This window comes from Dendrobates tinctorius, unplaced genomic scaffold (assembly GCF_039654945.1).
Source record: "Dendrobates tinctorius isolate UK_male_01 unplaced genomic scaffold, ASM3965494v1 ptg000293l, whole genome shotgun sequence".
In the NCBI taxonomy this organism is placed as follows: domain Eukaryota; kingdom Metazoa; phylum Chordata; class Amphibia; order Anura; family Dendrobatidae; genus Dendrobates; species Dendrobates tinctorius.
The window spans coordinates 26287946-26300399 of NW_027361960.1; the positions used below are offsets into that span (position 1 = coordinate 26287946).

The window sequence follows — 12454 nt, forward strand, 5'->3', positions numbered from 1 at the left end:
TCAGATCCTGGATGCACGATTGTAGCCATAGACATAATCCTTAAAGTTCTGGTAGTGGACCATAGCTGGAGAGTAGACTAGTTAAGCACCGCCCCCAGTCTGCTCTTCACAGCACTGCTAAAGGTGATTGATAGTTCTCTTGCTATGAAATGGACCTGTTGATCACATAGCGCTGCACTTGGAGAAACCGGCAGGGGTGAGGCCGGATTTACTGAAAATATATACCTGGCAGAAATCGTGCAATTATCATGACTCAGATGACAGGTACCCTTTAAATTTGGTGCATCTTACTCAAGCGTATTCTTCATGGAAACTAGCGCACAAAATGTCATTCAGAATTATTAGGGCCATAGGCTTTCAGTCAAATAGCACAAAAAGAGGACTTAAAAATCCTCCAATAATAGAAGAAAACAGCAAAAAAGCAGAGAGGTTTACCCGTCCAGGCCTCCAGACAAATGCAGTGGACCCATATAATTAAGATGGCAACACAGGTGCAAGAATACCGATGAAACAGCCGCTCGCAGCCTACCATGGAGGGGGCGGTTGCTTGGTATGTTAATGCACAATAAAAAACTTGTATGCGGCGCTGTTCACACTATGGCCATGCACAGCATCCAGGCCAGCCTAGTAGTGACACCCTTCTATTAGCTCAGGCGGGCTTTCCAGCGCTATCAAAATGCATGCCATGTAAACAAACGCCGCAGTTTGCAAGACCAAATGGGTCCAACTGCACCCTGAATAAAAAGTGCAAAAAACACAAAAAAAATGTGGAGTATTCAGCCATCAACAATAATCCCTAATTAATTGAGGGGATCAATGCATCATTGGGTTCTGTGGAAATCCATTTTGAAATAAGAGTGGAGTCATGACTGCCTTAAAAATAAAAGACATGTCACTTCTGTAAACAGAATTTTAGCTATTTTTGATTGAAATAAAGTGCTGTTGTTATTACTACAAACGGACATTTGTTGTGTTGCTTGTTCTGATGCTCATGCTTTTTATTCTTTGGTGTTACCAGGTGAAGATCGTTGGCTTTGTACATTGCTCCTCCAACAAGGCTGGCGTGTTGAGTATAATGCAGCTTCGGATGCCTACACTAATGCACCACAAGTATTCCATGAGTTTTACAACCAGCGCAGAAGGTGGTCTCCTTCAACATTGGCAAACACCTTGGATTTATTGCACAATGGAAAGCGAACAGCAAAGAAAAATCCGTCCATTTCTTACTTTTATGTCCTTTATCAGATATTGACAATGGCATCTTCAATTCTCAGTCCTGCTACAGTGTGCTTAATGATTGCAGGTAATGTTCCATAACTCCAATTATTCTGTTAATTAAGCATTATTTCATTTACAGTGGGGAAAAAAGTATTTAGTCAGCCACCAATTGTGCTAGTTTTTTCACTTAAAAAGATGAGAGAGGCCTGTAATTGACATCATAGGCAGACCACAACTATGAGAGTCAAAATGAGAAAACAAATCCAGAAAATCACCTTGTCTGATTTGGCAAGATTTATTTTGCAAATTATGGTGGAAAATAAGTATTGGTCATTAACAAAGGTTCAACAAAAGTTCATCTCAATATTTTGTTTTATATCCTTTGTTGGCAATGACAGAGGTCCAATGCTTTCTGTAAATCTTCACAAGGTTGGCACACACTCTTGGTGGTATGTTGGCCCATTCCTCCATGCAGATCTCCTCTAGAGCAGTGATGTTTTGGGCCTGTCGCTGGGCAACACGGACTTTCAAAATCCTCCAAAGGTTTTCTATGGGGCTGAGATCTGGAGACTAGCTAGGCCACTCTAGGACCTTCATATGCATCTTACAAAGCCACTTCTTCGTTGCCCTGGCAGTGTGCTTGGGATCATTATCATGCTGAAAGACCCATCCATGTTTCATCTTCGATGCCCTTGCTGATTGAAGGATATTTGCACTCAAAATCTCACGATACATGGCCCCATCCATTCTTTCATGTACACGAGCCAGTCATCCTGGTCCCTTTGCAGATAAACAGCCCCAAAGCATGATGTTGTCACACCCATGCTTCACAGTTGGTATGGTGTTCTTTGGATGCAACTCAGCATTCTGTCTCCTCCAAACATGATGAGTTTGGTTTCTACCAAACAGTTCTACTTTAGTTTCATCAGACCATATGACATTCTCCCAATAATCTTCCTGATAATCCAAATGCTCTCTAGCAAACTTCAGATGGCCCTGGACATGTACTGGCTTAAGCAGGGGGACAGGTCTGGCACTGCATGATCTGAGTCCCTGGCGGCGTAGTGTGTTACTGATGGTAGCCTTTGTTATGGTGGTCCCAGCTCTATGCAGGTCATTCACTAGGTCAACCTGTGTGTGTGTGGTGCCCCTGAGGCTCAGTCGCCACAGAGGTACTGCACCTTCTCCTAAGGTGTAGTGCCTCACCATCCAGGTAAGGTGGGAACTCCTCTCCATACTCCAACTCTCGCACCCCACACAACAGGGTAGTTCTGCACAACCACATTGCGGCTCAGTGCTTAGAGAGTAGCAGAGCACCTCTGGTGGTTCCCTGCATGGAACAGTGGATGTGCTGGGAGGTGGGTGGAGTTGAGATATATAAAAGAGTGGGAAGGTTAAGAATTAAAGGTCAGTCAGTGGGTTCAGTATGACAGAAGGTCAGTGAGGAAGGAAGCCACTCGGGAGGAGTGGGGATCCCTGGAAGAAGGGATGGAGGAAGGAGTGCTGCAGCTGCCTCAGTGATCTGAGCCAGCTGGCATGGGAAAGGAACAGAAGGAGAAAGGCGTAGAACTGCAACCTAAGCTTCCATAAGAGAGAGAAAGATCAGTACGGAACGTAGGAGTAAGAGAACAGAGAGGAGAAGTGGGTTGGAAGAGGAACCCTGCCTATAGGTTCTCAGCGCAAGGCCGGGGCCCGGTCCCCGAGGTTGTATGGACACTTATGGTTCTGCAGCAGACACCAGTGGAGTAGTTGGCTGTAAATGCACTACTCCCAACTAAGACTTGGGGCACAACAGCAATTGAATAGAGAGCCAGGACTCCAGAGAAAGGAGTCCCCGAGAGAGGCTACAGCTCTCTGCCATACGAGTAGAATTGTTAGGAACATCTGACAGGAGGAACTACAGAGTACCACGGTACTGGAGATCTTCACCCCTAAAGGCGCAATAGAGGAGTCGTTCAGGAAAGGCACATGTTGGCGGAGTGTTGGAGAGGAGCTTTCCATCTGGCCTGGAGGTTAGCTGAGTCTCTGACCCGGAGGACACGGCCCGGAGGCAGGCACCCTTGTGTACCGCAGACTGTGAGTAAAGCTTTGGAACTGCAAGCCTCGGTGTCCTCCATTCATTCCTGCGCCAACCCACTCAGCACCGCTACATATGGGTGGGTACCATCTTTTACACTGCCTGCGCCTTTCCACAATCATCACAACTGCACTGCCCTGGGACATAAGCCCTGCCTGTGGAGGGCTATACCATCACTGCTGCACCACACCATCTGTCCCAGAGGATCTGTATGCAGCGTCGGCTTAACACCTCCCTGGCCGAGCACCACAGGTGGCATCACGAACTATTCCATTCCATTAACTACATATACATTCCGCCATTGACTTGGGCGCCCAGGGCCACGGTCTGGGTCACTGCTGCTGTGACACATCCCACTGACACCGGCCCGGTACCGAGTACCCCACGGCCCTGGGAGGGCGACCCATGTGGTTCTGAGATTTTTACTCACAGTTCTTGTGATCATTTTGACCTCACGGGGTGAGATCTTGCATGGAGCCCAGATCGAGGGAGATTATCAGTGGTCTTGTATGTCTTCTATTTTCTTATTATTACTCCCAAAGTTGATTACATCACACCAAGCTGCTTGCCTATTGCAGATCTGGTGCAGGGCTACAATTTAGTTTCTGGTGTCTTTTGACAGCTATTTGGTCTTCACCAAAGTGGAGTTTGGAGTGTGACTGTTGAGGTTGTGGACAGGTGTCTTTTATACTGATAAGAAGTTCAAACAGGTGCCATTATTGCAGGTAATGAGTGTAGGACAGAGGAGCCTTTTAAAGAGGAAGTTAAAGGTCTGTGAGGGCTAGAAATCTTGCATGTTTTTAGGTGACCAAATACTTATTTTCCACCACAATTTGCAAAATAAATTTTGCCAAATCAGACAAGGTGATTTTCTGGATTTGTTTTCTCTTTTTGACTCTCATAGTTGTGGTCTACCTATGATGTTATGATGTCAATTACAGGCCTCTCTCATCTTGCAGAACTTGCACAATTGGTGGCTGACGAAATACTTTCTCCCCCCACTGTATCATAGAGAGTTATTTTATTTTCAACAATTATGTTATCTCATTTAATTGGCTGTGCGTCATACAAAATGACACTTTGTGTGAATAGATAAGATTTTGCAAATTGTCTCTTCAGAGAGGTAGAGGATTAGAACTCTAGTGCCACCTACTGGAAGTAGCAATCCTAAAAATCAAAGTCGACCTTTTAACGAGCCATGTTATATGACTTAAGGCCCCTTTACATTTAGCGATGCACCAGCGATCCCGACAACAATACGACCTGGTCAGGATCACTGGTGCATCGCTAAATGGTCGCTAGTGAGCTGCCACACAGGCAGATCTCACAGCGATGTAGCGACGCAGCAGCGGTCGTTACTTACCTTTCAGTCGCGGCAATCCTGACGTCCTCCCGCCCGCGTCCACGCGTCACTCGTCGGCGCCAGCAGGAAGCGCCCGACGAGAAATGGAGCTGCGCGATCAGCGACAGACAGCGGGGGAGCCGGTCGGAGGTAAGTATCACACATAGCGATATCGCTAGCGATATCGCTGCTGCGTCACAAAATCGGTGACGCTTTAACGATATCGCTATGTGTAAAGGCCCCTATAGGATAAAAGCCAAAACCTGAATCTCAATTTGCAGACACTGTGTTTCGGGGTACTGCCCCTCGTCAGTGCAAAGTGTGAGATCTGGTTTGGCTGTGTGAGAGGCGTCTGACCAATATCCAAAAAGTATCATTTCTCCTTGCGGGGAATGACATGCTAAGCATGCCGAGATGAGGAGACTTAAAGCCGCAATGCTCCTCTGTGAATTATGCAAATTGTCTCTTCAGAGAGGAAGAGGACTAGAACTCTAGTGCCACCTATTGGAAGTAGCAATCCTAAAAGTCAATGTCGACCCTTTAACGAGCCTTGTTACATGACTTAGGATAAAAGCCAAAACCAGAATCTCAATTTGCAGACACTGTGTTTTGGGGTACTGCCCCTCATCATTGCAAAGTGTGAGATCTGGTTTGCCTGTGTGAGTGGCGTCTGACCGATTTCCAAGAAGTACCGTTTCTCCTTGTGGAGAATGACATGCTAAGCATACCGAGATAGATAAGATTTTGTGACAGCTATTTTTTTTATTATGTATACCATTCTTCACATGTAAAGCGCCATGGAATAAATGGCGCTATAATAATAAATAATAATAATAATCTATTGGTTCTATTTGCAGGATGCTTGTCATTTCTTTTCCAATGGGATGCTAACGGAAGCATTGTGTTTGCAATTATACCTCCTGCATTGTACACTCTGGTGTGTTTTATCATGAAGCCCAGCTCTCAGATTAATATAGCTGCAATTCTCAGTATTTGCTATGCTTTTTTGATGATGGCAACATTTTTAAGTATTATTGGTAAGTGAATATTAGCTACCATTTTCTTGTGACTTTTATATTATGCAAATGAATACACCAGTTTAGACTTAAAAATGAAGTATCGATACTTTATTCCATTTAGATTCAAATAGGCTTTATTGGCAGAACCAACTACATATTAACATTCCCAAAGAAAGTGTAGAGTATTTGGGGATAGGAATTGGGGGATAGGAATAGGAACTGTGGATATGATGGCTAGGCAATGTGGGATAGGGGCACATCCAAGTTCGTGGCTATAAAAGTCCATTATGTGTCATGTTCCCTGCAGTCTATGGCATGCGCTCTCTTATCGAAAAGCTTTGCCACTGGGCTCTCATCTTCCCACAGCAGGATGTAGAGTTTATGCTCTACCTTCACGAAGCTGAAGTCTGGGAAGATATCAGAGAGTCTTCTGAAGCGAGTGTGCCTCATTGCTGAGTACTTGTTGCAGTGTGGCTGGAAGTAGGTCTCATCCTCCACCGCCTCCAGGTTGCAGTTTGAACACAATCTGTCCTCCCTGGGTTTGTAGCTCTATCTTTGGTGGCTGGATTCAATAGCCAGACTGCAGTCACAGAGTCTTGCACCAGCTTGGAATCTCAGGGTCTCTGGGGTTTAGGAGATTCTCCAGATATGGGACTAGTTTGTAATTTTTCTGTAGACTTTGACAGTTTCTTGAGTTAAGTATATTGGTCCTAAAGACACCAATCTACCTGTTTTGTTCTTCATCAATCATCTTTCTGATTCTGGCTTTTATCAGGCTACTGTGTTTTGGTCAGAATGGGTTTAGGTGAGCTGTTCTGGGGCTCCTGGTTTGCCTAGACCACCTACTGTATGTGTAACGAGGATTTAGGGTGATAATAGCTCAGACTGCTATTACATATGGGAAGCCCAAAAGGAGAAAGCCCTCATCTGGACTTTTAAGTTTAAATGGAATCTGCCTCTGTCAGCTCGACAGGCACTAATAGAGGTACATTGATGGATATGTAAAAGGTTTGGGTATGTGTAAGGATCCCATACATCTCGGCTACACAGGATGATTGGGGCGATGATGGAATCAAAGATTTTAGCTACACTGTCACTTGTGGTTTTAGATGGTAACGTATTCTTCGGATGGAATAGAAATTTCTGCAGGCTTTGTTCTTCATTATCTTTTTGACTTGTTTGAAGTGCTCTGACTGATGCATTTCTAGGCCCAGGTAGGTTTCTATACATTCCTGCAACGGGGCATGTTTTTGGCACAAATGAAGGGAGTCATTCTGACCTTCCGTTTCTACTCTGAAACACTGTTATGTTGGTTTTGTTCCGATTGATGAGTAGTGCCTTTATGAAGATGAATTTCTTCAGGATTTGCAGGCTGTTTTGGAAACCTTTCTCAGATGGCGATAGCAGAAACAAGTCATCTGCATGTAGGAAAAATTTCACATGAAATGTACTGTATGTAGGATGAGACCTAGTACCAAGAAGGATTCCAAAGCTGTGGCCTGCTCATTGATGTAGATGTTGAACAGCGTTGGATTTAGGCTGCAAGCATATCTGATTTAATCTAGCTCTTCTGGAAATAAGACTTTCTTCTCCCATTCCTGGCCACAGGTTCCCATAGTAGAAGCATTTGATGTCCTCACAGGTTGGTCCTCCTATTCCGCTCTCCAGCAGTTGTAGGAATAAATACAGGTGCCAAACTGAGTTGAAGACCATTTTAAATTCCACAAAACAGCCTTTAATCTTTACATTGTTTGTGTTGTGGACACAGTTTTGAATGAGGCTGTGCAGAGTGTAGTGGTCAGTGTGGTGCTGCTGTTTGACAGGATCTCTGCTTGGCTTTTGCTAAACATGGTGTAGTGGGTGAGAAAGATGAGGATCATCTTATTCAGGATACTATTGAACCGTTTTCCCAGGTTGCTGCTGACATGTTTACCTCTATAGCCAGGTCGGTTGTACCTGTCCCCACTCTTGTGAATGGTTGTGATGATGCCTTGGCTCCAGGTATAAGGGAAGTAGCAAGCACACAATACAATGTTAAACAGTTTAGCCATTGAGCCTTCATGTCAGGTGGGATTACATTGAGGCTGCTCTGCAACTTCTTGCAGTGTTATTGGTATATCTAAAGGGTTTTTTAAAATTTTGAGATTTTACTCCACTGCATTCAGTTTTGTCATTATGTGCTTCATTCTTGGCTTACTCCTTCATTTTGGATGTCTTTGTAGAGGTCCTTGAAGTACTGAATACACTTATTGCCATTTTGGATATAAAGATTGCTTTTCTTATAATTTCTGGCCACGTTATTCCACAATTCCCATAAGGAATTGTCTTTGAGGGCATCTTTGAGTTGATTGAGTTTGGTTGAGATGTAATTTTCCATCTTCCTCATTAGGATGACCAAAGAAATATCCAAAAACATATCAAAATGAATCTAAGGGTTAAAGATGTACAATAGCTATCCCCATCATAAGCAAATTAGTAGTTGGGTGAATAACCTAATCAATGCAGCCAAAAAAAGATACAAAGTATCCAAAAATCACCACTCAAAGAGATATATAGTAATAAAATAGAAAATAAATTATAGCATATTAAAAAAGGACATGAAACAAAAAGTAAACCTGAAACATGTTGGAAGAACCAAAGAGGAAATAAATTAAGTGTTAAGAAGTGGCATAAGTGGAGTAGGGTCAGGCTGCGGGTAGTAATAGCATAAGTATATGAAAATCCTCCATATTATGAATGCCAGAAAAGATGGTGAGTAATTATTTAAATATGCTAGTATGGAGCAAGGCTTACCCATAGTGCATCTGGTCAACCACCCACAGAGCCACGAACGCCCCAAGGCGTGTATTGAAGATCCACTTTCTCAAGGGAAGTGTGTCTAAACTATAGCAATCTCATTCTTAAATATTCTTCCTTAGGATGGTGGGTTTTGGAAATCTTTGGGATTTTCCTGGGCTGCTTTCAGATATTGTGCCTTTTGGATGCTGATGAGGAGCAGTGCTGGAAGTTTTCTGGTTGCTGGCTCTCTTCTCACTTCTGTTGACCTGTATCCTGGTTCACTTTAATTTCAGGTTTATTCATTTTTTATTTATTTTTTTACATATTAGCATCCCGGCCACTGGATGTCATTTTGCCATCTCTCCTCTTTTTTTGGTAGCCCCCACTTGGTTCAAATGTTCAGGTGTTTGTGTTTTTAGATTTTTAGTTCTTAGGCTATGTTCCCATTTCCAGTAGTGATCAGTTAGAACGATCGAGCAGCAATCTCTTGGTGAAAAAATTATACAGACACAACTTTTTAGTCCGCTTTTAAATCACTGATCTCAACTGGATACTTTTTTTAACATTGAAGTCTACGGAAAACGTATCTGTTAATCAGCCATCTGTTCGTCTTTAATTTGTAATGGATCTGTTTTTTGATTACTGGATCAATTACACACTTAGATATTTATTTATAATGATTGGACAAGCCAGTGTGCCAGGCCGAGGGTGGAAAATTATTGTGTTGTGTTTATTATTAATTTACATTTTGCACAAATACTTTTTGTTTTATATGTGAATTCATATACAAAATCCAATAGAAAAATGGCAGAAAAAATGCCATATTTGGAGTATGCTGAAAAAAAATGTCACTGACCACTTCAACAATAAAGAAATAACCTATGTATGTGTGGTAGGGGCCGGGGTTGGGGGGTGGTCCACTGCTTACCACAACCGGACGTGGCAAAGACGAGATGGAGGCAGAAGTCAGTTGTAACAGATCCGGATTATATTCGTCGTCCTCCTGACGACCACAACCATGCACCGCAGCCTCTTTACAGTTCTCCGTCTCCAGGCCCGGGGAACCTGCACCTTTCCTCCAGTCAAAGTAACGTCCCTCTCGGATCTTTCGCTGGGGCTGTCCTAGACCAATCTACCGCCAGCGCTTCACCTGATCGAGGTCGTCGTCCAATCGGTACCCCCGGGGCCTCGTCTGTCCTGTGGTCCGTCGGGTCAGGGCCACCCCCCTGACTGTCTCTTTCCTGTCAGTCCCCTGGTCGAGCTCTTCGCTGTTCTCCGTCTTTTGCCGAGCTTAGCCCGTGACTAGCCTGCCTGGAACCCCAACCTGTCCTTTTTATCCCCTCTCTCACCGGGAATTCCCCTCCTGGGTTCCTATCTCCCTGCCCCCATGGCTAAGCGTTTCTCAAGCCCTAAGCTGCTGTTGAGTCCTGAACTACTCCCCCCTGCCATCTTGTGGTCATTTCTAGGTACTGCACTCCCTTTTCTGCCTTTCCCTGCTGTTACCTTTCTGTCATTGCCAATCTCCGTCTGTAGTGCACAAATCGTCCCCTCCTACTTCCAATCAAGTCTGCCCGTCAAGTCACCTTCCCCACATATGCAGGAATAAATTAGTTGCTATATACTTTAAAGTAAAATCTGTTTTTTATTTTTTGAAAAGTAAAAAACAAATATAAGTCAAAATTCCTTATGAAATAATTATAATTTATTGATTAGAATCATCCTAATGATTTGTGTCTATGATTACAGACAAAAGTAAGTAATTGACACTACTCAGTGTGCACTGAGACATGAACTTATGTAATAAAATAACACAATCTAATATATCTGAAGTGTTGTACAGGGATGTACAATATAATGTCGGTGGTACCAAGCCAGGGTGGGACGGTGGTCACTGACTTCTATACACACTGGTCCTTGCTCCATGCAGCTTCCACATCGAAATGCCGTACAACAATGGGTAGGTGGAGGATGCATACCACTCGGATCAGTGGCTCCTGGGCCCAGTGGATTCATTCAGCTGATATATCGAAGTGCTCAGGTGAAGAGTGTAAAAGAAGACCAAAGTCTTCCAATCGCACTGCACTGTTTCCGGCTCTCGCCAGTGCAACAGAGAGAGGCTCCTGTTATTGGGGACTTCCACATTGGTTTATCTTTGGTATTTTGTGTATTTGAAATAGCTGATGCCTTTGCATTACAACTTTTATTCCTAATTTCAGGAAGTAATTTTCATGAGCATGGATTTTTATATTTATAGATTGCAGTCACTGTTCTGGGACAGAAGAATATTTAGAATTGAGAGTCCTCAGTGGTTAATACCTTTTAATGGCTAACTGAAAACATGGTAACAAATTGCAAGCTTTCGAGACTACTCAGATATCTTCATCAGGCATTTGACTAATGGGCCTGTCACACAAAGAGATATCGCTAGCAATATCGCTATAACGTCACTGGTTTTTGTGACGTTATAGCGATATCACTAGCGATATCGCTATGTCTGATACTTACCTCCGACCGCTCCCCCGCTGGTTATCGCTGATCGCGCGAGAACGTCCTGGACCCTTTCTCGTTGTCAGCTTCCTGCTGGGCTTCCTGCTGTGACGAGGAGCGACGCGTGGACGCGGGCGGGAGGACGTCAGGATCGCCTCGTCTGACAGGTAAGTAGCAACCCCTGACCCCTGAGATGTCGCTGGTGAGATCTGCCTGTGTGGCAGCTCACTAGCGACCACTTAGCGATGTACCAGCGATCCTGACCGCATCATATCGCTGGTCGGGATCGCTAGTACACCGCTAAGTGTGACAGTACCTTAATACAACATCTGAAGAATCACATATTTATATAAACACAACACAGCACAGAAATAAAGGCAATAGATAAGACAAGTGACGTGAAGCAGAATTGTCATTATGTCTCCCAGGGATAAACATAAATATTGGAACAGTTCATAGATAAGCAGTGTGAAGGTTTTATTGCCCTCTACTGGCTAACACGGTACAAAGATATATATCTTTCCTGTATGTTCTGGGACAAGAACTCTGCCCTTAATTGGGTTAATTTTCTATTACAGTCACCACCCTTGGACAGGCTATCTACTAGCATAAAATATGTATAAATATAAAATAAGAGTTAGCTATTTAACACACTGCACAGCACAGGTGCTTTAATGATTCCTGACATTGATGTCATGTCCATCAATCATGTGACCATCATGGTCAATCACTGGCTCCCAGTAGTTATATTTGCATGTGCAGCACATGACCACCAAAGCCAGAAATTGACTGCAGGGGTTACATGAATGATGGAGGTAGTGTCATGACTGCAGGGCAGGCAGCGGGCACCATATTATGCTTTAGAGTCGGGGGGTAGATTGGGGTCAGTTATTTTTTTGTATTCACATATTGCCTAATATTTGCCCATGTTCTTTCATTTCTGAAAAATGAATTTTCTTTTTTTTGTAGGTGACATAATCAAGCAGCAAACCTTCATGACACCCACAGGCCTATTTCTCATCTCCATGGGCATAATATATGTCATAACAGCCTTACTTCATCCTCAGGAGTTTTTTCTACTGATATATGGACTTTTATACATTATATGTGTTCCAAGTGGTTATCTTCTACTAACAATATACTCATTAGTTAACATGCACATAGTGTCCTGGGGAACTCGAGAGACAGTGGCACCTAAAGACAAAATGAAACAAAAAACAAAAAAAGTCAAATGCCAAAAAAACTGTAAATGCCTCTGTTGGCATATTGATGTACAGGTCTATGACACAAAATGTGATGACCAAGAGAAAAAATCAGAAATATTAGAAGATCAAATTGAGAACATGGAAGCAAAAAGGTAACGTGAAGCAGAATACATCTTAAATCTTGTTTAGTATTTCCATCACTGGATTAAAAATGATGAAATTGTGAATGTGATCTTACATAAAACTTACATAAATCTCCATTTTAGAGCCAATACATAGATTTTACCAGCATTGCCTGTGTAAGAAGTTTCAGATAATACAGCAATGC

General features: G+C 43.3%; 1 protein-coding gene across 1 annotated transcript in view; it reads left to right on the forward strand.

The window, feature by feature from the left end:
* LOC141072949 (chitin synthase chs-2-like) overlaps positions 1 to 12454 on the forward strand; it is an 88197-nt gene that overhangs the window by 36773 nt on the left and 38970 nt on the right. Inside the window, exons 10-12 of the mRNA XM_073560233.1 lie at positions 1019 to 1303; positions 5495 to 5674; positions 11891 to 12278. Of these exons, the coding sequence (XP_073416334.1) occupies positions 1019 to 1303; positions 5495 to 5674; positions 11891 to 12278 (853 nt within the window). The remainder of the gene's footprint in view (positions 1 to 1018; positions 1304 to 5494; positions 5675 to 11890; positions 12279 to 12454) is intronic.